The 17,348-nt window shown below is 39.7% G+C and overlaps 2 protein-coding genes across 22 annotated transcripts in view; one reads left to right on the top strand and one right to left on the bottom strand.

Annotated features, from left to right (window-relative positions):
• Nucleotides 1-15,271, top strand: part of PPP2R5A (protein phosphatase 2 regulatory subunit B'alpha) — a 39,841-nt gene extending 24,570 nt beyond the window's left edge. For both annotated transcript variants that reach the window (XM_031595466.2, XM_031595474.2), the window contains exons 4-13: nt 2,328-2,420; nt 4,276-4,406; nt 4,608-4,667; nt 5,756-5,864; nt 7,617-7,670; nt 10,346-10,396; nt 11,297-11,416; nt 11,513-11,640; nt 13,262-13,363; nt 14,044-15,271. In XM_031595466.2, the coding sequence (XP_031451326.1) occupies nt 2,328-2,420; nt 4,276-4,406; nt 4,608-4,667; nt 5,756-5,864; nt 7,617-7,670; nt 10,346-10,396; nt 11,297-11,416; nt 11,513-11,640; nt 13,262-13,363; nt 14,044-14,176 (981 nt within the window). In that variant the 3' untranslated portion in view covers nt 14,177-15,271. The remainder of the gene's footprint in view (nt 1-2,327; nt 2,421-4,275; nt 4,407-4,607; nt 4,668-5,755; nt 5,865-7,616; nt 7,671-10,345; nt 10,397-11,296; nt 11,417-11,512; nt 11,641-13,261; nt 13,364-14,043) is intronic.
• Nucleotides 15,272-15,351: 80 nt separating this feature from the next.
• Nucleotides 15,352-17,348, bottom strand: part of PACC1 (proton activated chloride channel 1) — an 80,377-nt gene continuing 78,380 nt past the window's right edge. For all 20 annotated transcript variants that reach the window (XM_090135070.1, XM_090135072.1, XM_090135077.1 and 17 more), the window contains one exon: nt 15,352-16,711. In XM_090135070.1, the coding sequence (XP_089991196.1) occupies nt 16,550-16,711 (162 nt within the window). In that variant the 3' untranslated portion in view covers nt 15,352-16,549. The remainder of the gene's footprint in view (nt 16,712-17,348) is intronic.

The following is a 17,348-nucleotide window of genomic DNA, read 5'->3' as shown; positions in this document are numbered from 1 at the left end:
TCAGTTGTGCTCAGGAAGATTAAACATACCTGTCTGTTTATTTGGTTGGTTTGGATTTTTTTTTCCCCAAGGTTTGGATTTTTTTTTCCCAACTAGTGTCTGTTGTGTTTAGAACCCATCCTTGTTCCCCTTGCTGATACTTAGGATTGTGCCTCTGTTTTCAAGCACAAGTGTAGGGGAGAAGTAAGAGGCTGAGTTATTCAGAAATGGCCATTACAGCTTGGGACACCATGGATAAAGTTTTCTAAATTTCCCAAGGTTCCCAAGGAATCCCAAAGTTTCTTGCTACCTTTTACTATCTGTACATTTTTAAGTGTGGCTTCCATAGCTGTATGTGGATTTTTGAGCATTAAATGTTTATTTTTCTGAAAGCTCCTCTCTTTAAGAACAGTAGCAACAATGGTGGTTCTGGAGTTGCCTGGATTATACAGAGCATTCACATGGTAACTCATTGATCTTCTCTGTACTAGAAATGAGATATGCCATGTCATCAGATATTGAGAATCTGGCATCGATATGGGGTTAGTCTATGACTCTGCTAGAGCATTATGCTTTAGCCTCATTCTTCTGCTGGATGTTTATCCCAGTTCCCATATCTATTTATGGAAAAAAGCCATAATTGTCCTCCCTCCCTGCCTTCCTTTAGGGTAAACAAAACAGACCTATTTAGTCTTGGCTCATAACAATTGGTACTCTGGCCCTTGGCTGTTCTACTGGCTCCTCTGTATCCTTTCAGATCTGAATATGTTTTCTCCAGCATGTGCATGTAGGTACAGCACATCTCTCTCTGTTCTGTCATGATCTTACTAGAAAATCCCAGGATTTTGTTTGTCATTGCTGTGGCTTTGCTGTCTAGCTGGGGAACTTTGTCATCCTAGCATTCAGAACCAGTATCCAATCCTTCTTTTCTCACCTTCAAAGCTTGCTGTTTCTTAGTAGAGCTCTTTCTTATCTCTGTAACTGACTTCACAGTCATTTAGTTTCATCCTCTATCTGTCTTGTCCCTTTCTTACTATAACCTGATGTTCTTTATTATTATTTTTTTTAAGTCAGGCAATAGCTTCCAATGTTGTGGCTTCATTCCAGCGTCTTTCATATAACTATTCTTGTTGTGTTTGCTGATGGAAATATATAATATACGAAGTCATTACTTAATGAAATTTAATTCCAGCATGCATTCCCATGATACTCTGTTAATCTCCCTCCAGTCATGTTTCCCATTTCAGTACAAACCACTGAAACATTTATCTAATTTCTAGCTTGAAAGAGATGAGTAGCCATGGGTTAGTAACTCTTCCTAGTGGAAATTGTTGAAATACATGCCTTTATATGTTACTTCTGTGTAGGTTTTATTCCTCAGTCCAGGCAGTATATTTGTATTTTTCTGAAGTGTGCTTTAGTACTATCGCTTACTATTTAACTATTCCTGAGCTTAGAAATAAGCATTGAAAACATGAGAAGCCCTGAATGCAGCTAATCTGAAGACATCTTTCCTCTCAGTTCTGCCTTGCTTAAGAGATGCCTGAGGTGTATTTTATAAATCAGAAGGTTGCATGTGTCCTCCCCCACCTGCCACTGTTATGGATACACACGGTTGTTTGTCTTGGACTTGTGATGAATCCAATAGTATGGGATTTGTGCTCTGCCATGTTTGTGCCTTGCTCTGCTGCCTCAGGCCTGTGCTGCCTCCATCTCCTCTCTGTCTGTGGGCCTTATGGGATCATAGTGAAGGGGGACTTGAAGTCAATAGAAAGAATATACTACAAAATATGCAGGATATTGAAGGTGAATCTGCAGAAGGTCTTATTGTTTGAATGGAATGCCCAGAGTATAGAAATGTAATGCTGTGCCAAGCACTAAAGTTTGTGTGTATTCCTTCAGCTTTTCCAATATGACCATTTTTTGGAGCTGTAAGCTCCATTTTTGGAGCTTAAATCTGAAACCTGACTTCAGGAGCGCTTAGCAAATATTTCTGAATCTGGTTTTATGGAATTAAGTACTGATAGAGCACTTAATTTTACCCTCAGTGTTGATGAGTGTTTGATAACTTATTTCTACATAATGCATTCTTAATGTAGTAGGAAATGCGAATTTGTGTAATACTTCTACTTTATTTCTGTTGTAAAGTGGTATTTTCACTTATTTATTTGTTAAGCTTAGAATCTTCTGAGAATTAAAATGCTCTTGGTGCTTACAGTAAATTGCACTAGAGGCCATGATGGTTTTCATTTGTAAAAGTTAATTATGTGAATAGTCTGGATAGGGATAAGATCCATAGGATGGTGTACTTATTAACTTGTTCAAAATTCTCACTTTCATGTTTGTAGTTGGTGTATGAATTTTTCCTAAGATTTTTGGAAAGCCCGGATTTTCAGCCTAGCATTGCAAAGAGATTCATTGACCAGAAATTTGTACAGCAGGTAAGTAGACAGGTTTCCTACCTCAAAGTTAAAGATTGCCTCTCAGGCTTAACTGCTGGTTGTTCAGCTGAGGAGATACTAAAGCTTTCACTTTGACAGAGGGTTCAATTCTAGTTGTTTCAACAGTGATTTCTGCCAAGCAGTGCCTGCTGCATAGGGAATAATTAGTAATTAGCAACTTCAGAAACACTTTGTTTTCAGATATTAGCCTCTTTCTTTGCAATGCAGGAGTTTTATTTTTTGTTAATGCAAGTTGTGTTTTTAATGATTTGTAATTTACCTTCAGTCAGATCAACAGCGTGCCAATGACACTGTTGTAGTGCTTTGATGTTTGTTTTCTTCATAGAGATTTACGATGGGAAATCTTACAGCAAAATTGTTTTTCCTATGAATAAGTAATTTAATGTACATGAAATGTGTTCCAACATGTGCTGAGTTATTACTGGATGGTGTCATTCTCATATTGTGGTGTATTATATGCAGAAGGAAAATTAAATGAGAAAGCTCATGAGAAAATAGTGCAAAGTTGTTTCATCGTACAAAGTTTCTATGAAGAAAAGTGAAGTAGGACATCACACCTCACTTGTCAAGGCATTAGGCTGTATGATACGCTAACAGTTCTTGTCCAAGGTTACCTCACTGGATTTTTACCGTGCCAAAATGCTCATTTTTCAAAGCTTGTGTGTGAATAGGCTGCCACAGTACAGCAGTGAGAAGTGAAAACGTAGATGAATGCTTCCACTTGCTGCCTTCAGTGACTGTTTATGTGCCTGCTTCTCTGGGTTTACCCTTCTTGTTTGTAGGTGTTCCCTTCTTCTCTATTTTGTTTGACTTTCAAACAAAATTCAAACGTGAAGCTGCTGCTGAACTATTGGCCGTGCCTGTCCAATTCCCTGACTGGACAACAGTTTTTAAGAGCTATGTTGCAGTATTTCAGCTCCTGATGTTTCACAAGGTCTTTCTCTAGAGTATAATAAAGATGGTGCAAAGCACACCACGCTGTTTGCGGGGAGAAAGTGCAGTAGTGACCCTGAGAAATTCCTTCTGAATATAGACACGAAATGAGCAAAGTTGTCATACAGCAGTTCCCAGTCCCTGCTGCTGCTTGGTGTAGATGTTTGTGAGCTTGCAGATCTGGACTAAGCAGGAGGCTGTAGTGATTGCTGGAGCTAAGTTACTGTTGGGAGGGAAAAGGTATTAACAAAACCAAACAGGGCGGGGGAAATACTGCCATTAGAGTCAGACAGAAATGAAGAAACTTGTACTTGCTGATTTCCCTCCCTTCCCCAGCTCATTTTTAATGCATTTGCATTCTGTTAAACATCTGTCTCCCTCTCTGTCCCCCGAGGAAATGTGCATGATTCTTATCATGGACTTGTCTTACAAAATGATTCTGCAGAGGATTATGCTTGTGTTTAACCTTGAAGGCATGAGTAGTGTATTGAAATCGGTAGAACAAGATCTTAATTAAGAAATCATAAATGTATGACACAAATTTGCTTCATTCTAATTTCTTGAAGACCGAGTAAAAACCACTTACCCCAAATTTGATAATGCCATTCTTAAAATTTCATTGTTGTTTTGATAGAGTAGTGGTTGGAATGGCTTTGTTGATGTCTGTTGTATGCAGACTTTTTAATACAAAGGAAATGAAACTGCTGGTTGTACTTAAATCAGCTTTATTCGAAATCTAGTTTTGAAAATAACATTGGATATCCAAATAAAATATTGAGTCAAATCGATTCTGTTTTTCCTAATGCAGACTTTGTAAGTTAAAGATCAAGCTCAACTCGATTAGGAACCTGACAAAATATAAGTCTTCCGAAAGTAATAAATTTCAATTTAATTTTTGAAGTTACTGGAGCTCTTTGACAGTGAAGACCCACGAGAACGTGATTTCCTAAAGACAGTTCTTCATCGAATTTATGGCAAATTCCTTGGTTTAAGAGCATTCATCAGGAAACAGATCAATAACATTTTCCTCAGGTATGTATGTATTTTCCTCTGTCTGTATGTCTGCCCAGGTTGAGCAATGTTCTGTTTTCCCTTCGTAGTCTGAGACTGCAGAGATTTGTTCTTGCACTGAAAGAGCTGGGTTTGATCTGTGATTGCCTTTCAAATATCTAGAACTTACTGAAGATTATTTACTTGGAACCTGCTTCCATTTTTTGTCTTTTTTCATAATAGGTTTATATATGAAACAGAGCACTTCAATGGTGTTGCTGAACTTCTTGAGATATTAGGAAGGTAAGTTTGAGCGGACAAAAGATACAAAATGTTATTGTGGACAGTGCTTGCTTCAGTTTCCCCGCTTTGGGAATGGGAAGAGTATTACAGTAATGAGTGATGAAGTGCAGCCACTGATATAATTGAATACTGTCTGGTTTACCATGTGAATCTAATTAGGATATAGAGTCTAATATTTATTTCTCAGGAGTCCTCACTTGTTGAAGAATATATCCAATAAAGTACCGATTCTTTGGTTTGGAAAATGAATGTTAACTTCAGCTCTCAAGTTGAATACAATGCTTTAACCTTCAGCAGGCTGATTTTTGTTTAAAGTGTGTTCAGAAAAAGCCTTGAAAGTATCTTAATTACCATTTTTGTCACTAATTCAGCAATTTAATTTTTACTTTGAAAGCTGTTTGTGGTATCTTTTCAATAATTTTCCAAAACTGACACAGATACATTTCATGGTAGAAAACTATAAACACAAGTGGCTTAACAGACTGTGAAAGTATCGTGGAATCAATCATGAAAACCAAGCAAATGGGATTCCATTTGATCAGATTTATCTGAAACAAAACCTAACGTCTTCCTGAAGGACTGTCATTTGTTCCATGGCTGGCTCTTAGGACAAGGTTATTGAATCAATGACCACTTGGAAGCTTTACTTTTAGGGGGAAAACTCAAAACCTATTTTCAAACTGTGCTATTGTAATAATTAAAAAATTATATGCCATCTATTTTGTTCCTCTGCAAGTTGTGTTTAAGTGATTCTGCATGAAATGGATCAGCTTCCTGATGTGTATGAGCTTTATCATTACCCAGCAACTTACTTTATATTATTTTAACTAGAGGAGGTGATGGTGAAAGTCCTCTCATGAGTGTTAGTGGGCTTCCACTCTGCTTCTCTCATATGCCTGCCAAGATGTCAAACCTTTAGAGGCTGTACATATCTGAAGTTATTTTATGGCTTCGTAATTACCAGGGTTAGAAATGGAATCAGAAATGGAATGTCTGCTGAATGTACAGGAATTCTTTACTTCTTGCTAGGAAAATCTTTTGTTTTGATTTTTTTAATAAAAATAAATCCTGCTTATTCACGTTTTCAGTATTATCAATGGTTTTGCACTGCCACTGAAAGCGGAACACAAACAGTTCCTTATGAAAGTTCTGATTCCCATGCATACTGCAAAGGGATTAGCTTTGTTTCACGCACAGGTAAGCTCTCACCTATTTTTAAGAGTAGTGGTTTTCTTTGTATTTGCATTTGAAGCTAATAAAAGTTAAACGGCGTGTGTTAGAATAATGTTGACATTTTGAGGTATTTGTAAACATATTTTTTAAGACCTTGCAGATCTTGTTTATAAATGTTAATTTTGACATATTGCTTAGCATGTATTAAAAGTGAAGGGATGTAACAGTGATTTGAACTCTCATCAGCTGAAGTGGGAAGCTTTTTGGTTTGGCAGTCTGTCACACTCCAAGCTTCATTTAATCCTAGGCCCCTGTTGTGTTCTCTTGTCACTTTCTTCATGTAACCTACATGCTGTGTATCAAGGAACCCTGAGTATGGCTGGTGCTTATTTCAGAAGTGCTTCTTTATTTCCAAAACCTTTCAGTGATTATGAGGGGGGGAAGGGCATTGGGTAGAAATGGCAGAAACGCATAATAGCTGTCTGGCTCAGCTAGAAATTATGTAGATCCATGACATGCTGTCAGAATGCAGCAGTTATTCATTTGACTTCCATTCTTATGCTTAGTGCGGCTGTTCATCATCTTATTGGAGGAATAATGTGTATTATAGCCAGACATATGGCACTTGAGCATTGAATACATTTGATGTAAACTTACAAGTAATTCAGCTTAACTAATTAAAAAATAGCTTTGTTAACTTAGTCCGCCAGCTAATACAGTTCCTTTATAGACAAAACAAGGAAATGAGTTTCTAATTAAAGCAAAATCATTATGACTTAATAGACTACACACAGGACCAAGTTGAGAGAGCAGTTAAAACTGTATTTGAGAATTAGGAATGAATTAGATCACTTGTCTTTGTGGTTTATTACAGTGCGATAGGCTGCCACGTGAAATGAAGGAACCTGTCATGTGCCAAAAGTATTCTCCTTGATAGATCAGTGCAGCAAGCTGCCCTTTTTCTGTGATGTTTAATCACATCCATTGGTACCTGAAAGGATGCTCTAAACTCAGCTGTACTGGATACTGAGAAGCAGCATTTGGTTTGTTGAGCAGGCTACTTGCCTATCCCGTCACAAACCACTAGTGCTATGTACCAAAACAGCACTTGGAAGTGAGGGAGCAGTCCCATTGCTCTGTTTCTGCAGCACGAGGAGCCTGCCCTGAAAAGATGAAGACTTAAAGCTGGCTTAAGTTTGAACCTTTGTGTCTTTGAACAGTGGATAAGTGGCACAGTAATGCCGTAGTGGCGATTTATGAAGTCTGTGTGTGCCATACTGTTTTTTGAATCCACACACACACACATATCTTTATCCTTACGGGTAGCAGCAGTAAGTTAGGCTTGTTGTAATGACCTGTTTTAGGATAACAGATTAAAAAAGAAAAAAGATAATTCTTGATTTCAGGTTTGGCAATACACATGTAATGCAAAGGAATAATTTTGTATCTGGGTCATATTGTGAGATGAAGCATACAGTGATTTCTCAAAATCGGTCTGGATACTTAGCAGAGCCATGGTTGTTTTGTCACTTAACTGTGTGCTGAGTAATTAAGCAGTATGTAAATAAGTGAATATAGAATGTACTGTATCACTCCTCAGGCCTTTGGGCAGCGATCACTGAGGTGGGGGAGAACACAGTGTTTGGAGTTTTATCCTTTCTTTTCTTATTTTCTTTTTTCATGCTCTGAAGTGCTCTCATTATAAGCCGTGCTATTTAGTTATGCTGCAGTGTCTAACCAGTGTCTGTTTAAATAATTCTGTGACTTATATTCTAGCTCGCCTATTGTGTTGTACAGTTCCTGGAGAAAGATACAACTTTAACAGAGCCTGTAAGTGTTTTTCAGTTGCATGTTTTTCTGGCTTTAATTTCAACTTAGTATTTCAGTGTAGTTCACTGGAATTGCAGAGCAGTGCTATCTGATATCTTGATTATGATCCATAGGTGTTTTTTAGGAGGGAAAAAAATGTAGGAGAAAGTCCTGAGTTTGAAAGTGCAGTTATCTCTTAGCATGCATCCAAGATGAAATTGAAATAAAAGTTTGAACCACTGAGATCACATAAATAATCTCATATGAGAATGCATGTTCCTTCCTGGTAAGAGCTGAAATTTCAGTAATAGTGATGTGATGGCTTGTGCCTAGCATAAATCAAAAATATTTCAGGGAATACACTGTCCCAAAATGGAAGTGAGAAAGAGTAACTACACTTTAATGAGACAGAAAGGACGCTGACATTCCAAATGTGATGTTTGTCTTTTTGGTTCCTGGGACAGCTCTTGGCAGCTGCAGTAGAGGTGCTTTGGGCATCAGTGGCTTCTGCCAGACTGCATCTCCTGCGGCACACACAGCCTGCCCAGCCCCAAAGGGAATGGCAGTGCTTCCTGCAGGCAGCCTGGCTGTGCCCATACAGAGTGCAGGCACTGCTGCAGCTCCTGGGGAAACAGAGCGGCACTGCAGCACCCAGGACAGAAATAGTTTGGTCAGCAATTGGAAATCCTTCCATTAAGGAGATGTTGGAAATTTAAATACTTTGGTTATTAATGTGAACTTACAGTAAAATTGCCTTTTATAAAGGAAAAGTTAATATATGGTAGTAAGTGGAGATGTAAGAAACTTGAAGCGCTCAAAATGTAAATGTCAAAACTCAACAGAGCAACTGATGAAATAGCATACGGATTTCTGTTTGGCTGTAGGTGAAGTAGTATTTTAAGAAGTCCATCAGAAGGCTTCATGAGTACCTCCCTGTTATTTTTCTGGCAGGAATTGTCTCTCGGGGTCAGTGCAGAGGACGTGCGTTCCGAGCTCATGTAGCTATGGTAGTCTGCCTTAGGTCGGTCTTGATGTTTGCAGAGCTGACAGGAGCTCATTACCTAACCCTGCTGAGTGCCACAGCCTTTACATGGATGGAATTTCATTTCATGAGAATCAGGCTGAATGTGCAGGCCTTGTACAGAAGTTGTCTAGCAGGTGCCTGCTGGTGTAAGTCAGCTTTATAGGAACCTTGTAGCCCTGGGAGGAATATTAACATGTGTATTTTGTGCTGTGAGAACAGTATGACTTCAGATCTACATTTGTGCAGTTCTTGAAAAAAAGGCTTTGAACTTACATATGCATGTATCAGCTTCTCAGTGCAAGAGTGTGGTCAAGCTGGAAACTGAAACTCTAAAGAGCAAGGAGTAGGTATTTTGTAGAGGCTTGCACTTTGTAGCAGGAACATATTTTTTCTTTGTCAAGTTGAGAACGTGAGTCCATGTAGTGAAGTATATTCAGCACTCATTGCTCACTGCTGGAAACCGGACTATTGCAGCTGACCCAGCTCTGTGCCTCCAGTATCAGTATATTCATGCTCCAGGTTACAGAAATGTATGTTAGGTTTTAGTAGCTTTTCTTTGGAAGATATACCCATCTGAAATTCTTTTGGCTTTCTGGTGTTGTCTGGGGGAAGGGAAGATGCTGGCAGACTATACATGTTCCGACTTGTTCTTTGAAAATATGAAGTCCTCATTTGCTGAGTTTCATCTGAAGTGACAGCCAGTCTTCTAGTTTGCATATCCCAGGATAAAATTTGGTGAACACCTAACATCATTTACTTACTGTCAGCACGTCACCTGTGACAGTATGCACAGCTGTGAACCAAACAGCCAGCTGGGAAGATTGGAGGAAAAAAACATGGGAAAATTGCAATATGGAAGGCATTCACATGGTAGGCTAAATTCTACAGTTGGGTATGATTTGTTAGGTGCTGCTATACCATAAATGCTGAGGTCTTTCCTCAGAATGAAATTTCACAGTGCATGAAGAAGGTTTCTGTGTCTGAAAGGCACAGCTGGGGCTTTCTACAGCCAGCGTTAGTTCTGCAGGTTGGTGCTGGGTCAGGTGTCTGTTCTGGGGAATGGCACTGCTACTCTTTTTGGTGGTGGTGGTTTCCCTCCTCTTCTGCCCTCTTAGGGGCTGTGCTTTCCAATTACATTTTCCAAAGGGTTTTTCCAGTCTTACATGAGATGTATTTCAGTATCTACACTGGAAACCATTCTCTTTGTAAGTTCTCATCATTTCTAGTTTCCAGCCTTTGACACTTCAAATCACAGAAGAAAAAAGAGTGTGGTGGAGACCAGGCCTCCTCTGTTTGCCACTTGTGCAGTCTGTGTGCTTCTTTCTCTTGGCCTGCAGAACCCCACTGGGTGCAGTGCTCTGCAGTGTGTGGGTCACGAGGGAACAAGTATTGGCAATCTGCCTACAGGGAAATGAGCTTTGTTTTGGGATGCTTTGATGATATCAGCATGCTATCAGCTAGTGTACATAGTGTGGTGGGAGTGGATAACCAAAGCAAGATGAATATTTAAATGAGACAAAGTATTTATTTTCATGCAATTGCTTATAGCCTTATTCAGTTTTTATTGATGTTCTGGAGAGGGAGGAACAGCCTTGTTTTTTTTCCTCCTCCATCTTATCAAATATGTAACAGAAACGTGCTCTGGTCTAACTTGTTTGTGTTTCTCATATAGGTAATCAGAGGACTGCTCAAATTTTGGCCCAAAACTTGCAGTCAGAAAGAGGTTGGTTTTGTCTTCTCTCTTCTGTTTCTTGTCTGTTGTGATGCAAACTGCATCATGGCAGGGTTGTGCTCCCCATCTCTGCTGCACTTCTCAAGAGATCTTGCAACAAACATGCAATGCTTGAAACTTTATAAAGGGTGCTCATCTTTGTCGTGCTATCAGTGCAGTTTTTTGGCATGCCAGTTGTCACTGTGATGGTGATATATTAAAACTGTGCTAGAGGCTCATTCTAATTAAGACACTGTATAGAGAAAAAGGTTTTTGAGGTAAGAAGTACTGTAGTGTGGTCACACAATGTTGGAGGCAGTCATCTGTACCACAGCCCAGAGGTAGCCACAGAGATGCTGAATAGAACTCTGAAGTGTGCATACATCTTTTCCACAGGATGAAAACAACTGTTAATGGTCTGGGGAAATTGTTTTTTTCTGGCTGGCTTTTCTTCTCTGTAATTCAAATGAGCACAGTCAGGAGTTGGACTTATGCCCCCCCAGCTCACCTTTGCTGGTGCCTGACAGCGGGGCCCTTCAGAGCTGCTGTCCATTCAGTTGCTTGGCATTGAATTTTTCCAGGCCACCTGCCTGCTGTCCTGCTGGCTCTAGGTTAAAACTATTAACTACTGGCCATTCAGCAGCTAGTCGGCAGATCTCAAAGGTAACCTCTGCAGATACTTTGGAAGTAAAATGTTGCAGCTTTTTTTTTTTTTTTTTTAACTGTGAAGAACATTCTGCAGAAGCAGCTCATTTAGGTGCCAGAGCAGTCACACAACGGAAGAGCCTGAGGCTCTGTGATGACATGCACTGCTCTGTGCATGTTCTCATGTTTAAGCCATGTTTTGTTTCTGTTTACACTGTTGATATAAAACATTCTCATAGTTGTTGATGTATCTCTTTTTTACAACAGGTAATGTTTTTAGGTGAAATTGAAGAAATCTTAGATGTAATAGAGCCGACACAATTCAAAAAAATAGAAGAGCCTTTATTTAAGCAAATTTCCAAGTGTGTGTCAAGTTCACATTTTCAGGTAAAAAAAAAAAGAAAATCACAAAACAAAAACCCATCAAAAATCACCCACAGTAATTTGTTTACTGGTTGTTGACTCCTAACCTTTGCATTTCAGGTTGCAGAAAGAGCTTTGTATTTTTGGAATAATGAATATATTCTTAGTCTGATCGAGGAGAACATTGATAAAATTCTACCAATTATGTTTGGTAGTTTATACAAGATCTCCAAAGAACACTGGAACCCGTAAGTAATGTTTAACTTTCTGCAGTTCTGGAAGTGCCTGCTATTTCCAGTTGAGATCATAACCTTGTAAATATGTCTTCATTTTAACTTAGATGAAATCTGCTAAAATGGACATCATTTTCAGCAGTATCGTGGCTTTCATTGTTCTGCATTATGATGGAGAACTGGAATTTACTCAGAAAGTGAGGGAACTGGATGGCAGTTGTGATTTCTAATGACATTTGTGTTGGTTATTTAATTTCCTATTTAGTTGTTTTTTTCTATGTTTGCAAGACAAAGTAATGACGCTGAAATACTAAAAAAAAAAGCCAAGTTTGGCTGTGCTCAGCACCCTAAACTGAGTCAATCAGTAGAACACAGAAAGCTTTTTACAGGCAGAAACCCAGGTAGGCGGGAGCCTTCTGCAGTCTAAGCAGATCAGACACCTGTTAAGAGCCCGTAGAGACTGAAGTTACTCTGAATGTCTCCAGGTGGTGTGTGTCAGTGCAAACCTACCAGCTGAGCCTGAGTGTAACTACAGGAGACCTGATTCTTGGAGCCTTAGTAGTGCCTGCGGGCCTCAACAAATCCAAATGGTGTCCCTCTTCCTCTAGCTGCAGACAGAAGGTGCTCTTTACTTTAGGAAGGGCACAAAAGACATAAGTTAATTGTATACTTTGAAAAGCAGGAAGTTCAGGAAGCAAGTACAGCCCTGTGCTTTTAATCTGATTTGAAAGACAAAGAAGCTTATTTACATCCATCTACCTGTCTAGTGTGGTCTTAATTATTCACTTAGGATCAGGCTTTTCCTCTCAGAAAACCAATAACCTAAGTAAGCTTTTGTCTTCAAACCATGAGACAGCCAGCATTCAGTGCATGGGCAGGCCAAGGCCATTCTGCAATTTGGGTGAGTGTGAGGCCTCCGGTCAGCAGGAGAGAGATCTCAAAGGTGCCACCTTTGAGTGAACGGAGTGTATTGAAAAGGCAAACGTGGTTCTTTGGTTACTTCCTTAAATTTTTCTCTTCCTCATTTTTCACGCTGGTGAGAGCACGGCACCCCTGCTCTACAGCCTTCCACACCTTACTGCTGTGTGAAGGTCTCCACTAGCACGGGGAACAAGGGGGAGACAGCTTACCTTTTTTTGATTAGCGATAAGCTGAAAGATAGGCACCCTGTTCATGTTTACTGCAGTTTCTGCAGGTGTGTGTGTAATATTTCAGAATGGGCTGAAAGGAGATGAACATTATTAAGATAGCTTAATGAATTAACTGCCAAGTTTGTGCCTATCACCAGAAGTTTTATCCTTTGGGACTCTATTTCATTGTTCAAATACTTAAAAATCCTTGCTAGAATTCAGTTTATTAAATGCTAACGTAACTGAATAGTTCTGTTTATAGTACTTTAGGCTTTATAGTACCATCACAGTACCAACAGTTATATCTTATGTGATGACAGGAGTTGGGAGTTTAAATACTCGTTTGTTTATGGAGGGAACTACAGTACAAGATTTTCTTTCAAACTTTCAAAAACTGGACTTTACAGTAGCACCTTAAATACAAAGTTCAGGGTCCAAAAAGGAAACCAAACAGTTGCTTACTGAAGTTTGTGTTAATTCTAATAGTTGTGCTCCTTCCATTCTAGAACCATTGTGGCACTGGTATATAATGTGCTGAAAACACTGATGGAAATGAATGGCAAGCTTTTTGATGAGCTTACCAGCTCATATAAAGCAGAAAGGCAAAGGTAATGTGGTTTTTTTTGTTTGTTTGTCCAAATGGGTGGTGATGATGAGTCCGTACCTAGAATGCACCAGCTAATATCTAGCACTTAACTGCTGTGGCTGCAGGGTTCTGTAGAAGCACACAGTAGATACTGCTGCTGTGGGTGGCACTGCAGCAGGAGGCACCTGGTGGAGGGGGGGAGAAGTGCACTCAGGTGCTGCAGGGGCTACCTGGTGCTGGCTCTGCTTCAGGGCTGTTGCCTGGAGAAAGAGGCTTGGCTGGAAAATACCTCACTGCTCAAACGCTTCTGTTATCCCACCACCACCCACCAGTGCTCCTGGAGGTGTGCTAGCTGGATGTGCATGCTAAGGCTCCTTCCAGCAGCTGCGCTTCCACTGGCTCAAAGCGCTCAGTATCTTTCTTTTTTCCAAACCGCGGTCATCTCTGCAAAACCACACTGCAGCAATCATCTGACAAATTCTTGTCAGAGCACAGTTACTGTTTTACTGCTATAATCTTCACTGACTTGTATGCTTACTTTTTAGTAGAGGAAATGGAATGCCTCTGAATATAGCTTTGGAGAAAAAACCTTATCTTAAGCTGCAGATTCCTAGGTGTAGACCACAGTTGTTTAGGTACCTGCATCACCACACTGCACTTTTAAAGATGAATCTGAAATTGGTACTTCACTCTTTTCCACAGAGAGAAAAAGAAAGAATTGGAACGTGAAGAACTGTGGAGAAAGCTAGAGGAGCTAAAGCTGAAGAAGGCTATGGCAGAGAAGCAGAACAGCACTCACAACGTGCTCAATGCACACGATACAAGTGCCAAATAAAAGAAATGACAACCTCCACTCAAGAAACATACTTTTTTGTACCCTTTTGAAATACGTAAAAATTTGCAAAATAAACCTCATCAGTACAGTAGGAACAGCCAACTTTTCTCTGGCTAAATGTAAAGATTTGAATTTAAATACAGCATTTAAGTGATGTCAGTACCAGAGCATATTGTAAATGTCTAATTATCGATATCCTGTCACTTCCAGCGTTTCATAGAACTGAATTATCATCCTTAATGAGTGAAATAATTATGGGAGTGGTGAGAATTATGACTTGAATTTTTGATTGTGTTGCACATAGGTGGTATAGTTTGCTATGTACATTTTTTCCTTGTTTTATATGTGCTTTTCACATCGCTGCATACCTTGGTGAAGATGATAGAGAAGGCTTCTAGCAGTGCTGTATTTTCTCAAATAAAACCAAGGTCTGTTACCAGTAGCATGAGACACGCAGTATGTGTCCCTCACAGCACTGAAAAGAGCTCTCAGATGGTGCTGGTCTTGAATTCCTGACTGAATTGACATTTAGATTTTTGTATAAGGTCACTTAGTGTGAGACATATAGGGAGAGAAGGTCAGCTTGAACAGGGCAGGATGGCCTATATGTTTGGTTACATGCAGCAAGTACCTCTACTCTCTTCTCACTGCCTCTTGGTCCCAGGCATACTTAAAATTTCCTCCTGCTGCAGCTGAGAATAGAGCTTTGCTTAGGGAGCCCATCACTGATGCTCCTGCTCAGCCCACAGAGCGCAGTTCTCCTGGAGACTGCCCATCCATTGTGGCCATTTCTGCATTACTTTTAGCACCTTGGGGATGGAAAAACAATACCAAAAGGGGTATATTTTTCCTTTCAGTGAGGAGGAAAGGCTGTCAGTAACTAGTTCTTTGTTTTATTTAAAGAAAATGCAGTCCACTCCTTGAAAGTGGGAAGTTGACTATGGAAGTCTTGTCTGTCACCTGATCAAGTATTTTTCACATCATCTTTTATCAGAGTACCATTCCAATCTCCTAAATTGCAGTTGTGTGGAAAACTTTTGTAATGAAAGATCTTTGGGGAATTGAGCAGCATTCAATAAAGTCTTTATGTTTGTATTTAGTGCTGTAATCACATCTTTGTGCTCGTAAAGACCAGAGGGTTAGAGCAGCTCCTACCAACAGCCCTTAACCTGTAGCACTCTTGGCAATATCAAAGCACTTAGAATGTGGCTTCTAACCCTAAGCGCCTTCATTTTGCTCTGGAAATCACCTGAAAGTTAGTATATTTTGTCCCAAAACACTTCCTCAGAAGGAAAAAAAAAATAAAAAAATTGGGAGTACACTTACCACTTCATTAACAAGCCATTAGTAGAGAAGGGAAGAAGCAAAATATGATGTGGCATGCTTCCTTCCTTGCAACAAACCTTTCAGAGCAAACACACAGCCGTGAGTGCTGCACAGCTGCCTTGTAGACGGCACAGCTCCGAGTTGTCAGGCATCTGACCAGCAAGGGACTTATAAGGAAGAAAAGGACTCCACCACCCCAGCACAGCTCATTAGTGCACATTCTCTTTATAACAGAATCACATTTAAGTGCCAGGCTGATGAAAGGCTTCTTTAATACCTTAGCAAAGACTGCAAGAAAGAGGAAGGAGCAGCAGCCTAAGTCTATCTCTGAAACTATCACTTTGCTTGAGTTAGACTGACCAGAAATACATAAAAGTCTACTTATTTATTAAACTTCAACATCTTGCATTAATATTCCCATCTGGATTACCTCCTGTAAAACTCCAGCTGCATCTGAGAGCAGGCAGTTTCAGAGAAGGATATGACAGCTCACTCCAATTTTATTTTATTATTTTTTTTAATATTCAAGTCAATACATTTTAAATGAGAAATGATGTAGTAGAATTCCAGTGTATTTTGTTTTAACATTCTTTGGAGAGGGGAGGCTGGACTGTTTTGTTGTTTGGGTTTCACCTTCCACTAAGTATGCTCAAGGAAATAACTGCATTCTGGTAGCAGATGCAAGTTCAGAGCTTAGGCAGCACTTTCACACCCCCCTGTTCTGAGAACCATTCAAAACAGTTCATTTTTTGTTTGTTTCTTTTGAAAGAATCTAACTGCTACATTAGTGAAATCTCCTCACTCCCCCCACATACCGAGGTAAACTTGTTAAATCTGGAATAGAAAAGCATGAGTTTGTTAGAGCTGTCCTAGCACTCCTAGAGTTAAGCTCTTCTCAGAAGTTTAGACGTCAGTTCATGAGGCTGTTCCTCCAGCAGCTGTGTTTTTCCTAAAGAAAACATACCTGTTTGCTGTATTGCCAATGGAAGCTTACTCCAGTTGTGCTCTGTCCCTTCTGCTGCAGATAGTTATGGGGTAGTTTCAGTCTCAGCTTATATGGTTCATTACTTGACTTCTTCTCTTCAGATGTCTCTTTCGGATTTTGATCATCCACTTAACACTTAACTTAGCAAAGTCTGCAGCCTTAAACAGAGCCAAAAAGATACCGCAGAGAAGGGCAATCGTGTTCCAAGGATTTGCTGTGATTATCTGAAAGAGAAAATATTATTCTCCTCATCTGACTCGGTATATAACCTACCTGTACATTAAGAAGCATTCCCATTCATCTATCAGAAGAGTTTGGCAGCACACACCTTCACACTGCATAGAAGGGCTGAGGCCCCACGCCACACCTGTGCCTTGTTCTGGGCTTCGTCCCATTCCTTTTGTGAGAAAGGAAGCACACGTGCCAGGAGCTGCCTGTACTGGCTGCTAAATTCCTTCTGACTTTCAGGGTTGTTTAACTTTTTAGATACTGTTAAATTAGCAATTTACTACATTACTTAAAAGATGTAAAAAACCAAGCAGTTACATGGAAGAGGTTCTTCCATTAAGACTAAACAAAGCCAGAACTACTGGAAAGCTTTAACAAGATGCATTGTAATGATAAACTCATTCTGACAGCAGCAACTGCTTCTGTAGAACTACAGCAAGTATCTCAGTTTCTATTTTTAACTATGTTTGGTTTAGGAATAGTTAATTTTATTTACAGTTTGCAATTCTTCTTGTACCTGTAGGCACGATGGTGACTTCTGGGACCTCAAGATGAAGCAAGCAGATTTAGGTTTAAGCAGCAATAAAGTAACACAGCTTTCAGATTTGCTGTGGAGTACCAGACACTGATAGT

The sequence above is a fragment of the Phasianus colchicus genome, chromosome 2 (genome assembly GCF_987193195.1).
Source record: "Phasianus colchicus chromosome 2, bPhaCol1.hap1.1, whole genome shotgun sequence".
Lineage (NCBI taxonomy): Eukaryota > Metazoa > Chordata > Aves > Galliformes > Phasianidae > Phasianus > Phasianus colchicus.
The sequence above is the reverse complement of the archived record's forward strand: the minus strand, read 5'-3'. Positions and strand labels throughout refer to the sequence as shown.